General features: G+C 39.6%; 1 protein-coding gene across 1 annotated transcript in view; it reads left to right on the forward strand.

The window, feature by feature from the left end:
* Positions 1-20382: 20382 nt before the first annotated feature.
* Positions 20383-26263, forward strand: part of COL1A2 (collagen type I alpha 2 chain) — a 35772-nt gene continuing 29891 nt past the window's right edge. Inside the window, exons 1-5 of the mRNA XM_001168894.7 lie at positions 20383-20571; positions 23207-23217; positions 23841-23855; positions 24508-24543; positions 25655-25747. Of these exons, the coding sequence (XP_001168894.1) occupies positions 20502-20571; positions 23207-23217; positions 23841-23855; positions 24508-24543; positions 25655-25747 (225 nt within the window). The 5' untranslated portion in view covers positions 20383-20501. The remainder of the gene's footprint in view (positions 20572-23206; positions 23218-23840; positions 23856-24507; positions 24544-25654; positions 25748-26263) is intronic.

Below are 26263 nucleotides of genomic sequence, written 5' to 3' on the forward strand. Positions count from 1 at the left end.
GTAGAATGTATGCACTTATAAAACTTTTGTGATCTCTCTCTCTCTGTTTTCCCAACTGCTGCCTTTTAAGTCAGTTTGGTGGCTTTCACATGAGCATTTGAGTGTATTGGGTCCACCCAGGCAATCCTTGGATTTAAATGAGTTGCTTTTTATTTCCTCGGGGACTTAATTTTATTCAAAAGATGAGGGTTACACACTGACGATTTATGTGAGAGAGAGAAAGAGAGAGAGAGAGGCCATTCTGAGATCAACATTTCAACCTCTCCTTCCTGATTGCTATTTAAATCACTTATTCCAACTTGGGGAGATTGTAATATATAGTTTCTTAATGTGTTTAGTTAAGGACTTCATGAATCATGTGGATTTCTCCTCAACCTAAGTGGTTATTATGCTGACCCAAGGGTGTGCCGTTTTGCGGACACTTCATTTTTGTGTCCCTGTTTATTTGTAGCAAGCAAGCTCAGTTCTGTAAGACATTGATTAGAGGGACAATGGAAGTTGTTATCTACTGTAAGTCGCATTCAGCAAAAAGCTGCCAAGTGGTGTTCACATAATTGAAGAGGTAGAGCTTTCAGACTTGATTGTGATTTTGGGTTTGGGGCTTCCAGTTCTAACTCAGGCTCTCAACAAGGCTAAGACCACTCCTTATCTTGAATTGTTCCTTTTCAGGAACAACACTCTAACTACAAATCTTGGAGATCTCATACAAGTTGTTGCATTTAAAACCTCCTTAACTAGGACAATCTTTTCCTCAGTCTTCCTAAAGCTAACGAGCACAAGCTGCTTCCTTTGCTTGCTGCTGGATATCAACTTTGCAAGGGATTTTACTAAGCGGAGAGAGGCTATGGGGGATGGTATTGGCAGTGAGTTACTTAGTACAACCCCAGGGCTGGGAGGGAGGGAGATGCTGTGCTTTCTTACCAGCTGTTATACTTCAAGAAGAAACAGGATTTTGTAACCCTTTCCTGGCATACCAGTCTCAAAACAAAGGCCAGACTCAGTTTTGACAAAGATTTTCTTGTGAAAATACACACAACACAACAGTATGAATGCATTCCTATCTAAATATGATTAATAAAATGTGACATTGTTTCTGTGTTTTGGATTTTCACAAGAAAGTGTGAAAACAGAGGCATTAAACAGTGTTGGTCTCGTTGACATCCAAATGGCACTACTATTTGCATCTCCCTCAAGGAAAGCCAGTCTTTTCCACTGAGGAGTAGGGAAAGAAAACACCAATCTGAAAAAGAAAAAGTGGAGGGTTGGACCTCCTCTTGGTTAAAGCCCAGAAGCGTATTCAAATGTGCTTCCCTGAAGAGTTAAGCACAGGCACCTCCCAGGAAATGACAAATGGTCCTACAGCCACAGCTCTGCTAATTTCCCTGCCCCCAATATCCAGACTTCCAGACATCAAATGGTTAGAAAAAGTGTTTAGTTTGAAAAAATTCTTGAGGTTTAGCTTGCCTCACAAACCACATTCTTTTTACCCTTCTCCCCCAGCCCAGTTTAAAAAAAAAAAAACAAAAAGAAAGGAACATGCCTTGGAATTCTGATGATAGATTTTCATAAAATTGTCCATATTGCTTGCTGAGGCAAAAAAAAAAAAAAAAGGAAAGAAAAAAAAGAAAATCTATATAAAGTTACGACTTTTGTAGCTGTTGGTCTTCAATTAGAGATATTTGTCTTCTATTTTTACTTCTTTAAATCTTGAATTTTTATTTTACTTTATTTTATTTTATTTTTTGATAGAGGGCCTGGGTCTATTTCCCAGGCTGGAATGCAGTGGCATGATCATGGCTCACTGCAGCCTTGACCTCCTTGGGCTCAGGTGATCCTCCCACTTCAGCCCCCTGAGAAGCTGGGTCTATAGACATGTGCCACCACACCCATCTAATCTTTTCACTTTTTATAGAGACAGGGGTCTCACTATGTTGCCCAGACTGGTCTTGAACTCCGGGGCTCAAGTAATCCTCCAGCCTCAGCCTCCCAAAGTGTTGGGATTACACATTCGTGCCACCACACCTAGCCACATCTTGAATTCTTGTTGTAGTTTTCATTTTGCAATTTTTTTTTCTGACAACCTAACTGCATATTAGCCCTACCCCCATAAAGATATCAACTATTTTCTGAAGCTCAAGGTCTCTGGATATACCAAAACTCTTAAGTCAGTCTGTGAGCATTTTTTAACCTACAAATGCATGGGGCCCAGCCTCAAAATTTCTCATTCAGGCCCAGCACAGTGGCTTAAGTCTAATCTCAGCACTTTGGGAGGCCAAGGCAGGTGGATCTCTTGAGGCCAGCAGTTCGGGACCAGCCTGGCCAACATAGCAAAACCCCGTCTCTACTAAAGATTAAAAAAATTAACTGGGCATGGTGACACATGCCTGTAATTCAGGTGGCTGAGGCAAGAGAATCACTTGAACCCAGGAGGTGGAAGTTGCAGTGAGCCAAGATTGCACCACTGCACTCCAGCCTAGGCAACAGAGTGAGACTCTGTCTCCAAATAAATAAATAAATAAGTCTCACTCAGTAGTTTGATTTGGGCCTTAGAAAGCATGATTGGCTCCTCCAGTGGTTTAAATGCAGATCTGGGCTTGGAAGACACTGCTGAATAGTATACACCTACATACACACACACACACACACACACACAAACACACATTACTTCCCTTAATGACTACCATCCAATAAGAACAGTCATCATTAAAAGTTTTGTTTGTAATTCTATTGTAGAAGATATCCTATTTTTCCTTTACTGCTAAACTTCTTGAAAAAGTGGCCAGTCTGGCCTCACTTTTCCTACTTCTAACCCCATGGCCCACTTATGTTGGATACAATCAGGCTTCCTCCTAACAATTTCTAGATCCATAGTCAGTGACCTCATGATCATGATCTTCTTTAGTCCTCTGCTTCTTAAACACATTTTCAGCATTTAACACTTGATCATCCTCACCTTCTAGAAGCTCCCTTCTTTTTAGGATTATGAAGATCTGCTCTCCCTGGCACTCCCCCAGGTCTCTTCCTCTGGATCATCATATTCTTTCTGCTCCAAGTCTGTTTTTGGCTATTTTATGTTCCATCTCCACAAATTCTCCTCTGGCAGGCTTATTCAACCCCGCAGACTCAACTAGCATCTCCTTGCCTGTAGGCTCTCAGATCTACTTCTCTAATCCTCACTTCTTTCCCAAACTCCATTTCTCTTTATTTATTGCTTACACAACTCCTTTACCTGGCTCTTCCACTATGCCTCCAAAGTAACATATTTCAAAAAGGAATTTACATTTTCTCCTAAACCCACTGTCCATCTGGTGTTTCAAGATTCTGTGAATGGTAGCTCAATACTCTCAGCTATCAAGGCTCAAAGCTACAATATCATCTCTCACTGGCTCCTATTGCTAGCCTACAACACCCAAATAGGCATTTTGCCCTGTTAATTCTTCCACAAAAATATCTCCAACTCAGTCTTCTCCTTTCTATTCCTATGTTAGACTATAAATGCTATTGTATTTCTAAAATGGGGAAGATTTTTTAAGAACTAGAGTATTCAAAGAAAGATTATAAATGCTGAAGTTGAAACTGAACAAGCCTGGAAGGACAGGTAGGGTCTAGGAAAGTCAAAGGAGGAGAGGGAAGGAACGTCTTGGGAAGATCAACACAGTTAAAGGTCCAGATGCAGGAATAAGCATGGCATGAGCTAGTACAGTGATAATTTGTTTGACTAAAGCCAAGTGTGTATAAAGCAATCTCCAAAAGTTGCTCCCTAATGAACTATGCTTCCAGGTAATAATGTCCTTGTGCAATACCATCCTCAATTTCAGTTGGCATTGTGGCTCTCTTTTTTCTACAGAATGTAGTGGAAGTGACACTGCATAACTTCCAAGGCTAAGACAGAAAAAGTCTTGCAGCTTCCTCTTTGCTGTCTTAGAACACTCTGGGAGCCAAAAAGGAAATCTTCCCGCTATGCTAGAGGTGCCTGACATAGGCATTTCAGCAAAAAGTTCCAGCTGAGCTCGGCCTTCTAGTCATCTCTGTTAAGGCAACAGACATGTGAACAAAGCCATCTTGGATCCTTTAGACCAGACCAGCTGCCATCAGGATTCTAAGAGACCTCAGTCAGTACAAATTAGAATAGAATAATTGCCCAGCTAAGCCCTACTTGAATTCTTGATCTATAAATCAGGAGATATAATAAAATTCTTGTTGTTTAAAGCCACTTATTTTTAAGGTAGTTTGTCAGGCACCAACAGATAACCAAAACACAGAGTCACAGTTTATTGAACAGTAAAAAATAATATTAAATATGTATGGTGGTTCCACATTGTGGATAGTCCTGAAAACACCAAGCAAAGAGGCTCTTCTTGCTGATATAGGATAATTGGAAGCCAGTGAAAGTTTTTGAGCAGTAAGTAACCATTGCATTTCTAGTTTGGCAGAAATATAAAAAATGCATAGACATTTTGGCAGAAATACTCAAAATGCATAGATAAATGACAAATATTTGGCAATTTAATTTAGAAGACCTAGAGTTCAAACTTAGTTATGTAATACTGAGAAAGTTACTAGCTTGAGCATACTACCTCAAGGAAGTGTTGTAATGGTTAAATGGGTGACATACATGACAGTGCTTTGAAAATTCATTCTAAATACATTTTAAAATAAATTCTTGTTAAACTGATGGAGGAGAAACTAGAGGCATCAGAAGCAGCTAAAAAGTTGGGACAACAATCTGGGTGTGGTATGATGCATTTCTTAATTAGGATGATTTATTTGGTCCCTTTACAGCCTTATTCTTTGAAACTTTCTGATTCACAATTTGTACTCTGGCCTTACTAACTATGAATAGTGGATTCCAAATGCCATACCTTGTACATTTTTCCTTGATTTTCATAGTTTGAATTAATCCCTCTCTCATTGGTGCCACCACTGTACATTGTACTCTATGAGGATTCCATATCATATTAAACAGTAGTTGTTGGTTTATGCATTTGTCCCTTCACTAGCACTACACTCTGAGCACCTTTGATTACCTGGCACATAGTAGGGCCTTAATGAATGTTTTTCTATTTATCTATTAGCTAGAACATTAGGGGTAGCAACATAAGAAGGACTGAAATAAGAGGCATCTTAAAGGAAAAAAAATAGAACTTCATGATTTCCTGAATTTGAAGAATGAAGACTATGGAATGATCAGAGATGATCTTGAGGTTTCAGATGTGTGCAAGTACAAGAACATTAGTGCACTAAGAGACTTGGTGGAAATAAGGATTCTGGACATAATGGAAGAATTCTGGAAAGCTGAGATATGAATATGTTGAACTGAGAAAACGGCAAAGCATCCAAATAAAAATATGGCCAAGGCAGGCAGATCACCTGAAGTCAGAAGTTCGAGACCAGCCTAGCCAACATGGTGAAACCCTGTCTCTAGTAAAAATGCCAAAAAAAATTAGTTGGGCGTGGTGGCAGGCGCCTGTAGTCCCAGCTACTCAGGAGGCTGAGGCAGGAGAATGGCATGAACCTGGGAGGCGGAGCTTGCAGTGAGCCGAGATCACACCACTGCACTCCAGCCTGGGTGAAAGAGCGAGACTCTGCACCTGTAATCCCAGCTACTCGGGAGGCTTATGTTGCAGTGAACCAAGATCACGCCACTGCACTCCAGCCTAGGTGACAGAGCGAGAGTCTGTCCCAAAAAGAAAAAAAAAAATCCAGGTAGTTGTGTATATAATGCTATCATTGAGTTCATAAAACAGAAGTCAACCTTTTTTTAGTTGCAGCACTTACATCAGTGATGATATTCGGTATCTTCTTGATAAAAGGTTTTCTCCAAGGGATAGTGTAGGGAGAGAGGAAGAAGTCCATCCTTAGAAACCAAGAGAAAGAAGAAGTTATAGAGAGAAACTGAACTGAGTCAGCATTAATAAAACTATCCATGACAATGTCACAGAAGCCAGCAGCTGTTGCCTGGAGTGTATTCTGCAAAGCATCCCATGTCCTCATATAAGTTCAAGTTCAGAAGTCTGCCTTTCCCCTCCTTGCTTTGTGAATGACACCATCATCCACCCAATGCTTTAAAGGAAATTTAGATACCATTCTCAATTCTTCCTTTAACCCTGATATTCTATCAATAAATACTATGAAGCTATCTCTTAAATATAATTCTTACCCTCTTTCTACTGCTCAACCTACTACCACCATGTTTCATGATGCAACTGCTCCTTAGCTGACTGTCTCCAATATTAGCTCTCCATAATCCAGCCTTCCCACTGCCGGAATAAGTGTTCTAAACCACGAATCACACCAAGAAGTGTCCTACAGAGAATCCCTCAATGATTCCTCATTTCTAACAATATATACCGCTGCCTCTATGATTTGAGTGCTGGTGCCTACTTCCTCTTTTCTGATTCTTTCCCTCAGGCAGTCCATGTTGCAGCCATAGGAAATTATGTGCAGGTATTTCAAACACAGCATGCCTAAAAGGGAATTCACCATATTTTAAAGCCCTCAAGTTCTGCCAGGATTCTCTGTCTCAGAAACGTTACCACAAGGCAGAAACCTGGTAGTCATATTTAATTCCTTTCTTTTCCTGATTCTCACATCCCAAATTCACCTAATTCTCTTCATCCTCAATGTTATCATCCCCACATCCTACCACAATTTATCTGTCATCATGAAGATTCTCTTACGTTCCTCTTACCTGCTCCAATCCATTCTCTAGACCGCAGAGTTATGTTTCTAAACACACATCTGATCAGAATTAGAATTACAGCAAGGTTAGAGTTAATATTTGGGTTAGGATTTAACACTTTCAGAGAGTTCTCATTGTTGTTAGAATAAATTTCTAACATGCCTTTCAAGGCCCTCCCTAATTATCCTCTGAATAACTTGGAATGTACTTGCATTAATTCAACCCCTATCTCACTCATCTTGCTTCCCTCCACTAACTTGTACCCATTTATCATGAACTCAATGTTTGTGTCCCTCCAAAATTTATCTGTTGAAGCTCCCAATGTGATGCTATTTGGAAGTGGGGCCTTTGAAAGGTAATTATGTTTACATGGTGTCATGAAGATAGGGACCCCACGATGGGATTAGTGTCCCTGTAAGAAGAGGCACCAGAGTGCTTTCTCTCTCTCTCTCTCTCTCTCTCTCTCTTTCTCTTTCTCTTTCTCTGCCATGTAAAGACAGTCCTCATGGGCAACTAAACTTGCTGGCACCCTGATCTTAGACTTCCTAGCCTTCATTGCTGTGACAAATAAATGTTGTTTACGCCAACCAGTCTATTTAGTTACAGCAGTCCGAGCTATGACACCATTGTAGTTCTGAGTTTGTCATTTCCTTAGAGTCCTTCTCTATGTCCCATAGCTAGATCAGGACCCCTGCTATGTATTCCCATAGCACCCTACATATTTCCCATAAGATGTTTCATCACAGTTTATTCTGTAGACTTCTCTAATGCCTATCTGTTCTGCAGGAATCCTCTTGCCTTAGGTTCCCAAATCCCATCACAGTGACTGAGACATAGTAGATATAAAATACATATTTAATAAATGAGTGAACCATCTGATTGAACCATGAAGCCATGATTTTGCATATTCCTCTTTACTTCCTGGAGTGCCAGCCCAACAAATCCTCACCCATCAAGATTGATCTTCTGTTCTTGGTGATCCATCTTAATATTCTCAGGCAAAGCTAGAAGCCTTATTTCTGTTTTCCCACGGAAAGACTTCTATCACTAATCTTTTTCACATTATTTATCTCTCACGCATGCCCACTAAATCACGATCAACTTGAAGGCAATTGTCATCTAAAGCATCCTTCTATCCTCACTGCCTATGATTCAATACATAGTTGCTGAATGAATGAGAAATGATTCACATGTCAGCTTCTTAAAAACTGGAATTATATATGCTGATATCTTCCATACCTGGGTAATGGTTACATAAAAAGTCTTGTTGATAGCAATACAAACTAAGGTTTTAATAAATATTCAAAGGTAAGTACATATACACACACATATACAAATCCTGCTTCTCCTCCTGTCTTCCTCATCCCAAGTAACAATACCAACACCCACTTAGTAGCCCAAGCCAGAACTCTCACCTCCATTTTCCATATTTAATTGATCACCAAGTCCTATGAATTCTAGGTCCTAAATATCTCTCTCCTTCTCTCTGTCTTCATGGCTTCAGCTTTAGGTTAGGCCCTTGTCATCCATTGGCCTGCACTGTTAATTGTACCCCAAGTACTAACATACATATTGCTCTTTCTCAAACACGACTTCTCTTTCATGCCTCTCTTCACTTAGCAAAAGTTAAATGAGTACCAACACTGACTGTAACCATGATAGGTTTTATGACACAGTAGTGAATAAGACAGGCAAGATTCCAGCCCTTGTGGGACTTACCTTATAGAGCAGTGGCAATATTGACATTTGAGGTGAGTAAGTCTTTGTTATGGCTCTGTCCCATGTACAATAGAATGTTTAGCAGCACCCCTGGCCTCTATCCACTAAATGCTAGTAGGATACACCCCTGTTCCCAGTTAATGACAGTCAAAAATGTCTCCAGACACTGCCAAACATCCCCTGGGGGACAAAATCACCTCAGATTGAGAATCACTGTTCTAGAGGGAGATTATGATAACATTAATTATGTAAGTACAAATTATGATAAATGTCACCTCCCACTACAAATATTATATCATCTTGTCTAGAAAAGGTTTTCCTTTCCTTTCTTTTTTGGTGAATTTCTCCAGGATTCACTTCCAATGTTCCCTTCTCCTGGAAGCCTCGTCAACTTCCCCAAGCAGAACAAGTTACTTTTTAACTCCCTTAGACCTTGTTAATACATTGTTCACTGCATTAAGGAAAAATATTGTTTTAAAGAGCTAATGCATTATTTTCTCAGGTAAGTTATAGTAACCTCTACCCATGCATGAATTGTCCCTATATCAAACTTTAATAAACAAGGTATTTCAGTATATGCAGTTTGTTTTTGTATACTTTTTCTCAACCACAAGAATTTTAGTTCCAGTATATAAGAATTATGAGTTACTCCTTTTGGGGATAATTAGAAAAAGAGGAAATTGGGTGATGGGAATAAAAAATAAAGGAAGGCAGATGGCATGACAGTAACAGAGGTTTTTGCCTTGAGGCATTAGCAAATTAGGGAATCTGAGGAGACGTCAACCAGGACCTTAAAATGGAACTCCCACAGTTGCAAGGAAGGAGGGAAGTGGTATTTGTGTAAGAGGGGCCTGATGGCATGTACTTTGGGGAGTTATCTCTGGGATTGAGGATGCAGAAGTCAACAATTCCAAATCATCAAATCAGAAAGGCATTGCACATTTGGATGGAGAATCAAATTCAGGGGGAAAGATCTTTCACATGTATATTACTTTGGCAAAGCAAAGCAAATTTATAGGCATTTTATTGAAATAGCAGAGGAGAAAGGCCCTGAGAAATTTCACCTGAGCAAGAGATGATAAATGGAAAGCAGTTGTACTATAACCATTATTAGTAATTTAAGATGTGAAAAATGTTACCGATATTCCTTGTTTAGCATGCTGTTCTGATGGTTCTATTTTAGAGATAATACAAAGAAGATTTATGCAAGTTTGCATTTAATCCCCCTATAACTGTATTGTCCCCCTAAAATCTTAAATACCTCAAACTGCAAAATCTTGTTATCCTCACAATTAGGGAGAATCTACTCTATCTGTAACAGTCTCCTGAGACTGGAATTTCTATCTTATTCCTTTTTCTATTCCCACATCTACACTGGGCACATAATAAGAACTTAATCATTATTTGTTGAACATATAATTCAAAATAAGATGTGGCAGGAGGAATTGGCAAAACCTATCCTATTCTCTCAGATGGAGATTCTGAGAGCAAAGTGAAGATTGGGAGCAGGCAGAGCAGAAATGCAGTCAGCTGCAGACAATAAGCCAGAATGGCCATCAGAGAGGTCCTGCACGAAGGACCTGCAGCTGCCGCAACAAGTGTAGGACTGTAGAGTCCTGGGGAAGCACTATTGGAGATCCAGGCAGTTAGGTCTGCAACAGTAACTGACATGAATATACAGACATGGCACTGAAATTTAGGAGCAGAACTCCAGCCTCCAGGGTGTAAGGAAGGGGTAATAAATGGCTGGTTGCCAAGATCATAGCTCAGGCCCAATTTTTTTTCTTTCTTTCTTTATTTTCTCTCTCCCTTTTTTCTTTTCTTGAGACAAGATCTTGCTCTGTCACCCAGGCTGGAGTGCAGTGACATAATCTCAGCTCACTGCAGCCTGACCTCCTGGCTCAACTGACCCTCCCACATCAGCCACCTGAGTAGCTCAGACCACAGCACACACTACTATGCCTAATTTTTATGTTTTTACTTTTTGTAGAGACAAGGTCTTTCTATGTTGCCCAGTCTGACCTCAAACTCAGGCTCAAGCAGTCCTCCCATCAGGCCGAGTTTCTAACATTGTGTCTTACACAGACAGTAGTAGTTTTGTTGAATGAATGAAGGAAGGAAGGAGTGAATAGAGTGATTGATTTTTACCAATAATAGAGGAACCAGGCACATTATCAAAAGAGAAACTCAAGTGCAAGAAAACGAGATAGATGATATAAGAATGGACATACAATTTCGTCTGGTTTCAGAAATACGAAGCCCAGACAAAAGAACAGAGCCCCAGAGAGAAATACGATAAACAATGCTTAGAAAAGGCTAGAACAGCTTCTTAAATTTATCCTATACAACAGGTGCTGTTCCAAGTCTGGGCAGGAGTATGTCTGCTGGTGTGCATAAATGGCCACAGTTGTAAAATGAGGTCCCTGTCAGAAAACCCAGTAGGGACTCACAGACATGAACAATTACTTACGTGACTGTTTTAGTCCAGCATGTTGCACATTCTGAAGTTCTGAATAGGAAGATCTATTCGCTTACCTACTCTCCTGGGTACTTCAGAAGGAAAGTCCATTTTTCAAGGCTCCAAAGTGTCATTTTTATTCAAGTATCAAAACATGACACAGAAACTACAGGGAATAGAAGCATATGTCAATGTGTAAATAAAATCACCTGGGCCTCTGGAGGCATTTTTCTAGGAGGAGTAATGAATTTACAGTAAAGTATGCATCTTTTTTGCCTCACCTGATCTGCTTAATTACCAAGAGAATGGCACCCCAAGTCCACAGAGTGGTGAATTCCAAGATACTGTAACTGGGAGAAGTTAATTTGTCCATAGAGGAACTGAGGCTACAGCCCAGACTTCATTAGCACCAGGTTTTAACCATTACTCAAATCACATTCAGGTTTTTACCATTACCCAAATCACATTCAGCTTTCTTGAAGAGTTCATGTATACCCTTCAGTACACACTTTTTCACTGTAAATTTGTTAACTAAATAACTTTAAGTAGAGTTAGGATGAGCAAAGAAAAGGATTAAAATTCTTCCTATCATGCTACAAATACTGTAATAAAGAATAATTAATAGGCTTCCAGAATGTCCAGCTACCCATCTCTTTGTACCAAGGAGAATCAAGAAAAGAAGGGGCCTAGACAGGCAAGGGGAGACGTTGGCAATGGGTACAAAGTTCCTGTTAGACAGAAGGAATGAGTCCTTGTGATCTACTGCACAGCATGGTGACTACAGTTAATGATAACGTATTGTATACTTCAAAGGAGCTTAAAAAAGAGGATTTGTTCATGTTCTCGCCAGAAAGAAATAATAAATATTTGAAGTGATAAATATGTTAATTAGCCTGATTTGATTATTCCAAATGTATACATGTATTGAAAGATCACATTGTGCCCCATAAATATATACAATTATTATTGGTCAACTAGAAATAACATAGAATAAAAGTAGTAAGTCAACAGACATATTAAAGAGAGAGCAAAAAAATGTGAAGGAGGCTTTTTGGAGTGAAGGAGGAGAGAGAAAAGAAGTTATCTTCATAACTGGACTTCCAGGTTTCCATCTTGCCCTACTTTAATCTATTCTCCATGAGGCTATCAAAGTAATTTATCTAAATCCAACTTTAACCATAACAGTCACATTCCTCAACACTAGTAGTTCCTAACTGCCGCATGATCAGAATCACCTAGAGGGCTTGTTAACCCACAGATTGCTGAGAAGCCACACCCAGAGTTTCTGATTCAGTGGATCTGAGATAAGGCATGAGAATTTGTGTTTCTTACAAGTTCTAAGGTGATGCTAATGTTATTATCCAGGGACCACGCTTTGAGAACCAGTGATCTGGAGAAAGTCTTTAACTTTGAGCTTCAATTTTCTCCTTGTAAAATAATTTTCCCCTTGTAAAACTCTTCAGATTGTTGTGTTAAATATTGAAAAATATTCCAGACAAATGCTAGATTTTATTTTAATTTAAAAGAAGGAGCAAGAGGCTTGCAGTCAAGAGGCCAGCCCCCTAGTTACAGGTCTACCATAAGCTGACTAGTCAAATAACCTCTCTAGTCATGTTTTCTCATTTGTAAAAGGAATCAATTCATGCAACTAGCACTTATTGAATACCTGTTGTATACCAGACACTTGTCAGACAATAGAAATATGGTAGAAAAATAAATCTTGCTTCCACACATTTATAATTATGATTATGTTTTGGATGATGTTTAAATTATCTTCCAACTCTCAGTTATTTCATGACTTTATAATTAATAAAATGAGCTTTTTCCTATTCTTATGGTATTTTGTTCCTCATAAATTTGACTTAAATGTTTATGAGCTATTAGGTAACAATTAGGGATGGCTATTGGGTGAACTGCCTAAAATACATTTATGTGTTAAGTACATTTCATGTGTTGATTGCCATTATATCAATAAAAGAAAATTTTTAATGTATGGGTTAAATAGTAAATCATCAGTGAAGTAAATAACCAGTATTTATATTTATGTTCCTTATTTTCCAGCTATGTCATGCCAAATCAGTTGTTTATTGGGTAAATATTTGTTAAGCATCTATAAGTCAGCAGGCACTATGCCAGGATCTAGTGATAGAAGGGTAAATGAAATTGGCATTGTGTCTGCTATAAAAGACCTCACATTCAAGTGAAGCTAGTCAATGAATAATTAGCACTTTTAATTAATTAACCAACCAGTCTTGTGGTAGATATTAGGTATTAGAAGTACAAGGCATTTTGAAAATATACGACAAAAGGACTTGGCCCATTCTAGGATATCTAGGAAGCCTTAGACAAGTCACTTCAGCTTTCTGAGCCTCAATTGTCTTGTAAAATTGAAAAAAAGTAATAAAACACACCCCTTAAGATGCAGATAATGATTGTTGGCACTTTGAGATAATTTATTTAAAATTCCCGCCACAGTACTTAGCACACTATATAACAGGTAGTTATGACATCACATTAACTAACTGAAAGATTATTCACACAAAGAATTCCAATGGTCAAAATCAAATTTTAAAGGGTTTATCAGGGCCAGGCGTGGTGGCTCATGTAATCCCAGTACTTTGGGAGGTCGAGGCAGGCGGATCACTTGAGGTGAGGAGTTTGAAACCAGCCTGGTCCCACATGGCAAAGGCCTATCTCTACTAAAAATACAAAAAAAATTAGCCGGGCATGGTGGTGGGTGCCTGTAATCCCAGCTACTCAGTAGGCTGAGACACAAGAATTGCTTGGACCTGGGGACAGAGGTTGCAGTAAGCCAAGTTCATGCCACTGCACTACAGCCTGGGCAACAGAGCGGGACTCCATCTCAGAAAAAAAAAAAAAAAAAGTTTAACGGTAATACCAATAACTTAATTTGCCAGTTTTAAAAAATAAAATATAAACGGTATTAATTGCACATATAGTATCACACAGAATTATGTCTTTATAATTGTTTTTCTACATGTAATATATGAACCAAAGACAGATCATGGATGAATTAATCAATTATCAACACCCAGACTCTTTCTTGCAACTGGAAGTAAATGTCTCCTTATTTCTTTCAGCTACTTGAAAAGAATTGAAAAATATGAGTCTGGAAGCCAAGCCAACAAAGTTCTAATAAACCAGGTGGACTTTTGGAATGCATCAACATTCTGGTGTTTTTCAACTTAAGGATGGATTTGGAACTGGCTGCAGAAATGCAATCAGCATCTTCTCAAAGAAAAAGGCAGACTTAACTGAAAGTTGAAATTTGTGTGCCCAAATACATCCCTCTGAATTATGGGGCTTGGAATAGTCAATAACAAGATACCACAAAACAACTATCTCTATACACACTGTATAAAAGAATACTCAGAATCATGTGTAAGTAAAGAAGTGGTTACCTATTTCATATTTCTAAACTTGAAAAATGGGGCACTGGAGATTAAACTGGGATTCATGAAATATGAGATAAATCGACTCTGTCTACACATTGTAAAAGAAGCTCATGAGAAAAATTGATGATTCACTAACAAGTTAGGAAAAAAAAATCCATACACACTTAAATGTTCCTTGCTTCAATACTAAAAAGCAAAGGAAGAGGGGCATAACATAGAAAACCTAAAGAATATTTTAGTGGAAGGCTTTAAAATGGGGGTGAGTGTTAAAATTAAGCAGCTGCTTCAAATGATCTTATTCTAAACATGCATAATCCTCTTGCATAGTAATCCTAACATCATCCTTAAACTCTATCCAGCTCCTTCTGGACTCCTGTTATAGCTAAAATTCCACACCACATGTGTTTATTACCTCACCTTTCCCTCTTCCACTTTCGCTCACCTGGATTTTGTTCCACTGAAACCACTGTTACGAAAGTCACCAGTGACTTCCAAGGTGCTAATTTATGTAATCTTTTTAGCCTTTTCTGGACCTCTCAGAAAAACATGAAACTTTCCAGCACCCTAAAAAACTATTCTTTCCTCCCTGCAAAGTGTGTTTTCTTTCCTTCTGTGATGGGGACATTATGGCTTTTCCCCATCCAAAGTGGCTGCTCCTTCTCAGTTGCCTTGATGATTTTCCTCTTCTGTTCATTCTTTAACGTTGGAGCTCTTCAGAGTTTTGTCCTATGTTTGATTGTTTTCTACTTTCACACGCACATATAATCTGGGAGATTTCATCACTCCCATGACATCAGTCATCTGATGACTCCTTTATCCATAAGTCAAGGCCAAATAGAGATTGTGGACTTGAGGCCTAAGTATCTAATTATCTATGAGACTTCTCCTCTTAGGTGGCCCACAATCACCCAAAATTGAACATGAATTGGCCTCTTTATCCTCCCCTCCCCACCCCAAGCTATCTCCTCCTCAAATGTTCCCCAAGTCACTGGATGGCACCTCCAGTCATCCAGTTGCCAAAGCCAGAAACTGGCAGTGCTCCTTAAGTCATCCCCTTGAATTCTTCCTCTCTCTCTCTCTCCCCATTACCAAACATCAGAGCACTTTTCTTCTACTTCTGAAACATTTCTATAGCTCATCAACTTCTCTTGAGCTCCACCACATCTATCCTAGTTCAGGCCACCATCATTTCCCCTCAGAATTCCTGCTGCAGTCTCCTTACTGTTCTCCCTGTCTCTACTCTGCTCCCCTTCTAATCGTTTCTCCACACTGCAGCCCCAGTCATCTTATTCAAAACACTCTCTGGTTTCCTACCCTCTGTTTAAAATAATCTAAACACTCCCATAGCACACTTGAGAAAACACAAACACCAGAATACAGCCTAAAAGGTCCTTTTTGATCTGGTCCCTGCCAAAACCATCAATCTCATCTCTAGCTCCTTCCTCTATCCTCCCTCTTTTCCACCACAATCCCATCGTACTGAAATGCTCCATTCCTCAGATTGCCAAATTTTTCAATGCCTCTGTGCCCACACCACTCTCACACCTCTTTTTAAAATTTTGTTTGTATTTAAGGGTTGAACAAGGATGTTGCATCCTCCAGGAAGCCCTCCTTGATTCCACTTATCTGAATCTAGATGAGGTGTCCATCCTAAATCCTCCCATAAACATGTAAGCATTCTATTCCTCCATTACAGTATTCATCACACTCTTCTCTATCCTCCAACAGACTATAAGCCCCTTGAGGGCAATGACCTTGGCATTCTGTTTCATAATTATATACCCACCAACCCGGTAAGTGCCTGGCATAACACTAAATATTGCTTGAGTAAACATACATCTTACCAGCCAGGCGAGGTGGCTCATGCCTGTAATCCTAGCACTTTGGGAGGCCGAGGTGGGTGGATCACCTGAGGTCAAGAGTTCAAGACTAGCCTGGCAAACATGGTGAAGCCTCCTCTCAACTGAAAAATAGAAAAATTAGCCAGGGGTGGTGGTGGACGCCTGTAATCCCAGCTACTTGGGAGGCTGAGGCAGGAGAATCGCTTGAACCCAAGAGGCAGAGGCTGCAGTGAGCTGAGATCGTGTCATTGCACTCCAGCCTGAGCAACAGAGCAAAAACTCTGTCTCAAAAAAAAAAAAATATATATATATATATATATCTTGACTCATTTAAATAATCAATGGGAACTGAATATCCTAATTGATATGACACAGAGCAGGAATCTCCATGCCTTTCAAACAAATATCACAGAAAGAAATCAGCCCTTGCTGGGCACAGTGGCTCACACCTGTAATCCAAGCACTTTAAGAGGCAGAGGCAGGTGGATCACTTGAGCTCAGTTGGAGTTTAAGAAAAGCCTAGGCAACATGGTGAAACCTCATCTCTACAAAGAATACAAAAAAATTAGCCTGGCATGGTGGCATGCACCTGTAGTCCCATCCACTAGGGAGGCTGGGGCAAGAGGATCACGTGAATCCAGGAATTCGAGGCTGCAGTGCACCCAGATCACACTACTGCACTCCAGCCTGGGTGATAAAGTGAGACCTTCTCAATAAATAAATAAATACAAAATTAAAAACCAGCACTTAACTCTTCAGCTACCACATTAATTCTCAGCAAATACCTTCTTAGCGGTCGTTTGACAATCAAGTCAACTAGAACTGGAACTAGAATGAGATAACATGGTATTGCTGCTTCTCACAGAGTAGATCCTCAATGAATGTTTGAAAGGAGATGTCAGTCCGATGTTTACCTTTGATCAAAGAAAGGAATATAAGATTAAGACATCAGGGCCTCGTCAGGCTGTTCTGCATTTCTGTATTAGCCAGACTCTCAACCATTTTCTTGCCATATATAAACATGTGGCCCAGTTTGTAATCAGTGGGTTATACGAAGCTAAAGAAATTATCTTTTCTTTCATAGAAAATAATTTGGGCATAGGAACCCAGGTATTAACCGTCTAGCACCAAAGTTGTAGGAATCTTTAGTCTCCTCTGCCTCCCTTCTTCCGTCCCTCTACTCTCAGTCTTGACCCCACCCCACTCCCTTACTTGTTTTTCCCTCTACTCATTTTCTCCTCCCTCCCTCTCCCCTCTCCCCACACTAGAACCATCAGGGCCCTCACCAGGGCATTCAGTTCAGGTTCTGGGTCAGCTCTCACAGCTCTACCAGTCCCACCCCCATCCCCAGGAAAAGCTGCTCCTTATTTGGAGTCACAAAAATATTTAACAGAGATCTAACTGACCACTAAAAATTCCTCCTTTAAAACAAACACCTAATCAACTATTTTCCCCCAAGTTATGTGTAAAAACAGCTGCAATTAGAACTTGATTCTCACTTTAAGAAAGAAAGATTCTTGTTTGGTTTTCTCCACTTTCATTTTTTCTTTCTAGGTCCAGGGCCTCCCACCAAATGCTGACGGCTGCCTGCTTCAAACCCTGCCACATCAGCAGGGAGGGAGCACAGCGGCATTTGGTATTTGCATCAGTTTCCAGGAATGCTTTTCAAGTTATCAGTTCACTCTGCTGCCTTTAGCAGAGACGTTTTCCCTCTAAGTTTATAGATGTCTGCTTCAATTTACAGTCCTCTAATTCTCAAAAACTTGCTGAGGATTTTTCTTTTTTGGCTAAAAGAGAAATTATAATCACACTTCTAAAAACATTCTATGTTTTAAACTATTTTGACAACAACAACAAAACCTACAATGAAATGTTTAAAACTTGGGATATCTATTGCAAATCCAATGATTGAGCCAACTTGACCCCAGAAGCGTTATCAGATAACCTCACTGAAGGGTATTTGGAGGGTTTCTTTCATAAATCTGTTGCATTACGACCCTGAGTCATTTTGCTCAGAATTAGTCTCTGACTCTCAGCAACACAGGACAAATACACACATATGCCCTGCAAAGGCAATTCAGCACAGTGGTAACAATGATTCTTAGAAATCATTTCTCACTCTTCTGATATGCAGGAAAAAATTCGTTATGATGCAGTATTGAAGTTTTTCTTTCCTGATAAAAATGATTTCCACTTTAAAAGTTTTTTGTTAGTTCTGTAATGGTGATATTTCAGGGAAATGTTAAAAATGTTCTTGGAATATACAATTCAACCTCAGGTCTTTTGTTGTTGTTGTTCCTAGAACCTAGAAAACTTCAAACATTGTTGCCTAGTTAGAAAAAAATTTGAATGTGGATTGCTCCCTGTAAACCCCCTTCTAGGAATGACTAGTAACCCTTTCAAATTCTTTCACTCCCAGATACTTCAAAAAATCATCCAACGTGGTCTCCCAAGTCAGTGCCTTTAATTAGAATAAAACAAGAGTTTATTATAGTTTTTGGTTATCCACTTTTACTTGCATTAACCTTTTTTTCTTCTTTTACATTTAGAAAGAGTAGCCTGCTTTAGAATAGTCCCTTTTATTTACAGAAGCTGCTGATGGAGTTAACTTCTGCAGAAATTCTTCCTTAAGGCAAAGCAAAAAAAGCGGGGAGGGGGTGGGGGGAAGGAAGGGAAAAAGATTCTCAGGCAACTACAGCCCACTTGCTTCTGTTTCTTAGAGACAGAACTGACCTAAAGATGCCCCCTTTGCGATGACTTCTGGGATAGAGCAGCACTCTAACTAGGCCCCCGCTGCCTCATGGGGACCTTAGGCAAGTAGAGGAGAGGCCTGACACACACACACACACACACACACACACACACAGCCTTTCAAACCTAGGGCCTGGAATGCCATCTCAAGAGGCTTTAGAAAAAGGCACAGGACCTTTGGCCTCCCACCTCAGGGTCAAAGTACCAGTTCCTCCTCTCCCTAGTAGGGAGTGGAGGGTTGGATGGAGGCGGCCAGAGAAGAGGGAAGTTGGGTGCTGGGGAGAGAGTTAACATCCACGTTGGTGGGCGCACTGCTTGGGGTGTTACCAGCGAAGACTACGAAGACCCCAAGCTCGAATCAGAAGGGCCTCTGGATGTGCTAGGGGAGATGCTTGGGTGTGGCTGTAAGAGATGGGACAGAGAGTAAGCAGCAAGGTCAAGAGGGACCGGGGGGCTCACGGGAGGGTTGAAGGGTCCAGGCTCAGGGTAGAACTGGTAAATCCAGACAAGGAGCCCATGGAGAAGGGGAGGGGAGACTGGAAACCATGAAAGATCCCCCACCGCAGCCTCAGAAAGGAGAGACTGAGAAATAAGTTCTCGGTCTCCAGGTCGGTTGGAGTCGTGTCGGAGTGCCAGACCATCCCCCAAAAGACCCTCTTTGGAATGAGCCTCAGCAAAGGCAAGCTAGGAGGTCGAAGGACTTCCCCAGGTGACTCGGTCTAGTCTAGAGTTCGCAAAGCCTATCCTCCCTGTAGCCGGGTGCCAAGCAGCCTCGACCCTGCTCCCCAGCCCACCTGCCAACAAAAGGCGCCCTCCGACTGCAACCCAGCCCTCCACAGACAGGACCCCCCCTTTCCCGAAGTCATAAGACAAAGAGAGTGCATCACTGCTGAAACAGTGGGCGCACACGAGCCCCAAAGCTAGAGAAAAGCGGGACGGGGCTGGGGGCGGGGTGCAGGGGTGGAGGGGCAGGGAGGCGGGCTCCGGCTGCGCCACGCTGTCGAGTCTTCCCTCCCTCCTTCTCTGCCCCCTCCGCTCCCGCTGGAGCCCTCCACCCTACAAGTGGCCTACAGGGCACAGGTGAGGCGGGACTGGACAGCTCCTGCTTTGATCGCCGGAGATCTGCAAATTCTGCCCATGTCGGGGCTGCAGAGCACTCCGACGTGTCCCATAGTGTTTCCACACTTGGAAAGGGCGGGGGAGAGCGGGAGGATGCGGAGGGCGGAGGTATGCAGACAACGAGTCAGAGTTTCCCCTTGAAAGCCTCAAAAGTGTCCACGTCCTCAAAAAGAATGGAACCAATTTAAGAAGCCAGCCCCGTGGCCACGTCCCTTCCCCCATTCGCTCCCTCCTCTGCGCCCCCGCAGGCTCCTCCCAGCTGTGGCTGCCCGGGCCCCCAGCCCCAGCCCTCCCATTGGTGGAGGCCCTTTTGGAGGCACCCTAGGGCCAGGGAAACTTTTGCCGTATAAATAGGGCAGATTCGGGCTTTATTATTTTAGCACCACGGCAGCAGGAGGTTTCGGCTAAGTTGGAGGTACTGGCCACGACTGCATGCCCGCGCCCGCCAGGTGATACCTCCGCCGGTGACCCAGGGGCTCTGCGACACAAGGAGTCTGCATGTCTAAGTGCTAGACATGCTCAGCTTTGTGGATACGCGGACTTTGTTGCTGCTTGCAGTAACCTTATGCCTAGCAACATGCCAATGTAAGTGCCTTCAGCTTGTTTGGGGGAGACTGGGTAGAGAGGTTAGATGGGAGGGCACCCTGCCCTGAAAAGGAAAACCCGTAACCTGAATTCCAGGTACACTTGGAGGGCAGACTCTCAGGCATGTGGGAAAACGCCGGAATTGATAAGAAACATGGAAATTACTTTAAAAAATGAAAACATAAAAGCCTTGCCAAAAGTTAGGGAACTTTTCCTCTAAGTTCAGAGTGAGACGGTTAACTCGGTCTGGCTCCTCAGCTTAGTAACCCCCAAAGGGAGCGGAAGGTCTTTTTCCCTAAGGATGAGATATTAACGACCAATGTGGTGGAGGAAGTCAAGGGCCTGCACCCCACAGGCCCCATAACCGCACTGATGTCCACCTTGTAAAACTTGAGGCCTGCGTTAGAAAACCCTTCAACTGAGTAATGTAAAACTCACCTCCTAAGAGCTTTTATCTTCTGGGCATTGTAAGGCTTGTCCGGAGGAGGAGGATGACGATGCTGATATGATGATGGTTATAAGGCGCCCTCTGGAGGAAGGAAAATGAAAGTACAGGGGACAGGGCCTTAAGCAAATGGAATCCCAATTAAAGCTTCTACGGATTTATACAGATTAATGATCAGCATTTCTGGTTGGAGCCTTTCCCAGTGGCTAGTCAGTGAACCCTGGAAAGAAGAATGGATGCTACTTGGAGTGGGTACATTCTGAAAAGTAATATAAGTGTCTCAATTCACTTTCTAGTCATGGAAATGGTAACATTTTTTAACTCAAATCTGCTCTAAATTTTGTTTGAGCCTGAGAATTACCCCTTTGACATGTTCCCAGTGATAAGCAAACATTATGAACGCAGCAAGTTGAGAAATATCAACATTGAGATGAGACTCAAGAGACCGGGGTTTTTCCCATGAGTCTGACACCAATTTGCTGCGTGACTTTGGGCAAGTCAAACGGCCTTTTCTAAAATGCGAGACAGAGATTAAAGGGACCCCAAGGCCACTTTCCAGCTCTAGGTTCCATGGCCAGACTTTCATGTCAACAGAGAATGAAGAAGATCAGTCCGTTTTCATCTTGAAAATGGCTGCCAAAGTGCTAGACAAAGATATTGACTAGATGGGGGATGGTATTGTCTGACCACACCCAGTACTCCAAAAAGTTGTTCCATCCACACAGCACGGTGTCTACCACTGCATAATTTCTAATGCATTTGTGTGTTTGTGTGTGTGTGTGTGTGTGTGTGTCTGTGTGTCTGTTCCCCCTTCATTCACTTTTAGTATACATACTGTGGATACTAAGGAGTAATTGCAGTGAACAAATTCACATTACTGAGTTCATATTTTTAATGAGATCTTGAGAGTGGGAGGAAAGAGTCGGCTCCTAGAGAATAAAATGAAGGCAGACTTAGGGAAATTTGAAGGTACAAAGGCAACTTACCTTCTGATCAACAGCCAACCACAGTCTGGAATAAATGTTATCAAACACACATTCTTCAAAATGGTCCATGTCTGAGTAATTAAAAGGCAAATTTCCAAAATCATAAGGACTTCCGTTAATCAAGTCAGGCATAATTATTCTTCCTACTGATGGACACAATGAAGTAAACATATCATTCTTGTAATTTAACAGTAATTCTTGTAAATTGCCCTTAAATGTCAGTGCTGGATGTGGTCCACCCTCCTAAATTGTGGCTGTTGCAACAGATGTTCTCACTTCAAATAACGCACTTCTTGGCCACCTAATTAAAGCAATTTTTGGGGTGATTCATCCTATTGCAAGCTTGGCCACACTTGTATCCTGTATTAACCTATAATTTTTGTACCGTAGGAGAAGAATTCACTCTTTAAGGACTTATAACAATTATGGCAAAAGGGGGGATAGTACTTTTGTTTATTTTTTCTATTATTTTTCAAGATCTTTAATCCGGTTTTTCCATTTATACAAAACTCTTTCTTCGAGACAAAAATGATACATATTGGTAAAATGATCTTACCTAATTTAAGTGAACTAATTTAAAGCAAAATTCAGATGTCTCAATTAATCCATTTTCATAGTTAATAATGTGCAAATTAGACCTTTTGAAAAAGGATATTAAGAATGGTACAAACTCAATGAAGTACTAGGTAACTTCAATGTTTTATAAAAAAGTAAGTCAGCTTCAATGTTTCATAAAAAACAAATTCAATATAGAATTTTAAGGTAACATACTTTCCTAAATTTTACCTTTTTTCGATATTTAGGTATTAAAAATGATCTAAATCATAAATTATTTCCTCATCAATCTACTAGTCTTACATTCAGCGATTCATCTGTGCACTTTACCAGCTTAATTGCTAAGCATTCAAAATATCCTTCAGACACATTAATATTTCACAACAGTTATAAAATAGTAAATAATTAACAATTTAATTCAAAATACATTTACATATTAATATTGCAAACAAATCACCCTGCTGATCCCTGCCATACTTTTGACCTGCATAATTTCTAGGTCATTAAAATATTCTTAAAAAATATATAATTGGTCCTTAATTAGGTAATTCAATTCTATAAACTTGTTTCTCTATTTGTTAATTATTGCTATTGATCCATGAAGTGATACTAATAATTGTTTCCTACTTTTTCTTTTTTTTTTCTACAGCTTTACAAGAGGTGAGTAAAACTTTTTTTAGAATTTTTAAAAATACTTTGATTCCCTTGGCTACAGTGATGTCTTCTCTTGGAAGGGAAGAAGTTACATTAATATTGACCATCCTAGATTCCCAATAAAATTGTGAAGAATTATGATAGTCAAAACCTTTCTGGCTGCCTTAGAAAGTACCCACCCAATTTTCCAAAATAGGCGGGGCTACTGAATAAGACTAGGTTTATAAAATACTCATAAGAAATATAGAGTAAATAATCCAATAGAAGTTTGAGTTTTAGGATCAGCTTCTATGAAGCAGAAGATTTCACTGAGCTAGAGAATCTTTTCACTCCTTTGGAATTATTTGCAAAAGCACTTATTGTTAACACATTCTTAGCTCATGAATTGAATTTGAGGCATAAGTACAGGTACGTATTGCTATGTATTTTTTGTTCTGTAGGTACATATTTTTATTTGACATGTTGGTAAAATTTTAAATTGTAGTTTGAAATATTAAACTGAGATAATAGTAAATGCATAATGTAATGAATTGTGAAGGTATATTTGTATACTACACCAAAATGGAAGCTGTTTTTAAATATATATATACAATTTTCTTCATAATAATCTTTGATTTATTCTTTTCTAGGAAACTGTAAGAAAGGTAAGAGTACACTACTTCTCCATAAATATCTAAAATTATCAGGGATAACATAATTTAACTAAATTTGTAGTAGACTATAGAAGGAAAATACTTTATCAAAATTTTGTTCATATGAATATGCATTAGCTAAAGCATAAAATAAAGTAGCTTTGATGTTTAAGATAAAAAAGTTTAATTATCTTCCAGAATCATCTGTAATTACATTTATGTGATACAAACTGGTGATTTACATACAAAAGGAAAAAAAAAGACTTGTTTTTATTCTGGAGATGGAAGGCATATTATGTTAATTATAGGTAGTAAAAAAAGTTTATTTTAAAGGGCTTTGACTATATAAATGTGCTGTTAAAAATGTAACAAAATGATCATTTAATCTACAGTTATCATCTTATTCAAAATGCTATGCATAGTATTGACCTAATAGCTGAAGACTGTAGCAGCTTCCAATCCCCCAGCTGAAAAAAAATTACGTATAATTACAATTAAAATATATACTTTTATCTATTGCATTGTGTCAATTTTTTATGTGCTATCTAATAACATTGTAGTTACATCAGTCTTACCAACTAATTATTATCAAGAATGATTTGTTTGTTCACTGGAAATTACTTCTTAGGCATTTATTATTGTCCTGTTTGTATCTTTCCTGTAGGGCCCAGCCGGAGATAGAGGACCACGTGGAGAAAGGGTGTGTAATTTTTGAACTATAAAGGGCTTCGCCCCGTATTTGAATAACTATATATTATAAACTACAGGAACTGGCAATTTATAAGAATATTATGTATCCAGATAATTGTACACCCTTTTAAACAGGTAATGCACTGCAGAAGAAGCGAATGAGCATTATTATATATGATCAATATTTGTTTTGGGTCAAAATTACTGTTAAAAAAGAAAAACTGTTACAGTCATATTCTTTGCATGGTCTACTTTCTTTATTTGTAATTGACCCATCCAACACATGCATAATGAAAATATATCTACCTACCACCACAGTCCTCTTTTTAACACATTTCATTTGCTTTTGAACTAAGATCCCTTAGGTAGCTTGGAAATAATGGTGAATTAGTAGTCAGTAACATGTTTCTCTGCTCAAATTCATGCATGTACAAGTCAGGCTTACATTTTATTTGTGGCATTCTTAAATCTCCCTGCTATGCTTACTTGACATTTATAACTATGTGGTTTTGCATTGTATAACACTTTTGCCAATATATGAATACCTATATCTTATATCTATTAGGAAGAGGAGACTTACATGTATTCCACTCAATTTGTTAGAAATAGAATTAAATCAGTTAATTATTTTAACAATACAAGTAGTTAATGATAGTAAATCTGCAGGATTTTCTCTCCTATGATAAAGTGACCTTATTAACTGTCACATCAGTTAATTCATTCACATGTAACATACCAAAACAATTGAATCAGTTTGTCACAGTCAGAGATCGGCAATAAAAATACGATGTAAGTTCTTGTGCACTGTTAAACATATGAAGCACGTGGAACCATACATTTTGGCTATAATTTTTATATTTGAATACTGGAGCTTCAGTATGAATTAATATTCAATGGCTGAGATAGTTCTTTAGGAAAACTACCCTGTGATATCTTAAGAGTTATTAACCCTCTTTCTAAAATAGACTCATAAGTGAATTTCAATCAATGACAAATATAGTATATTAAATTTCCACCCTACTTGCACATAGAAAGGTCTGAACAACTGATCTTACCACATATAATTCTTAGGTTTCTACAGGGCCTGTCTAACCTGACCTTACTCACTTTTTACATAACAGGGTCCACCAGGCCCCCCAGGCAGAGATGGTGAAGATGGTCCCACAGGCCCTCCTGGTCCACCTGGTCCTCCTGGCCCCCCTGGTCTCGGTGGGGTAAGGTGTCTTACGTATTGCTAACTTTTAGCTAACTTCAGTTGAAAGAAGGTTTATTGTGGAATTTATTTTTAGCAGTTAAGGGATAATTCTTCCATTTGAAAATTAGTATATTTTATTTCATTTATTTGGTTTTTTCACTCAAGATTCTGCTTTACCCATTCTCTTTGTGAGCCCTTGTCAATTACAGGACTGGTCTTTGTGTGCACTGAAGTTAGCTGTGGCCATCATTACCATTATTTAATTTGGAGATTTAATAACTTTTATTAGTAAGGCACAAATAAGAGGTGTTGCATTATTAAGGATTTTGATTAGATTGAACTGTGTAAGTGAAATCCCTGATCTTAAGCAATTTTACAAACATCCTATGCTTTTTATTCTCCTTGACTTGAAGTCTGCTGAACCAACATTCAAAGCGGTTTTAGGTTTAATTTGCTTGAATCTAATTTGAGAAAACTACATTTCCCTTTTTCATTAATATCTTCTTTTAGCTTCATGTCTTTAACAATGGTATGA

This window comes from Pan troglodytes, chromosome 6, assembly GCF_028858775.2.
Source record: "Pan troglodytes isolate AG18354 chromosome 6, NHGRI_mPanTro3-v2.0_pri, whole genome shotgun sequence".
Classification (NCBI taxonomy): domain Eukaryota; kingdom Metazoa; phylum Chordata; class Mammalia; order Primates; family Hominidae; genus Pan; species Pan troglodytes.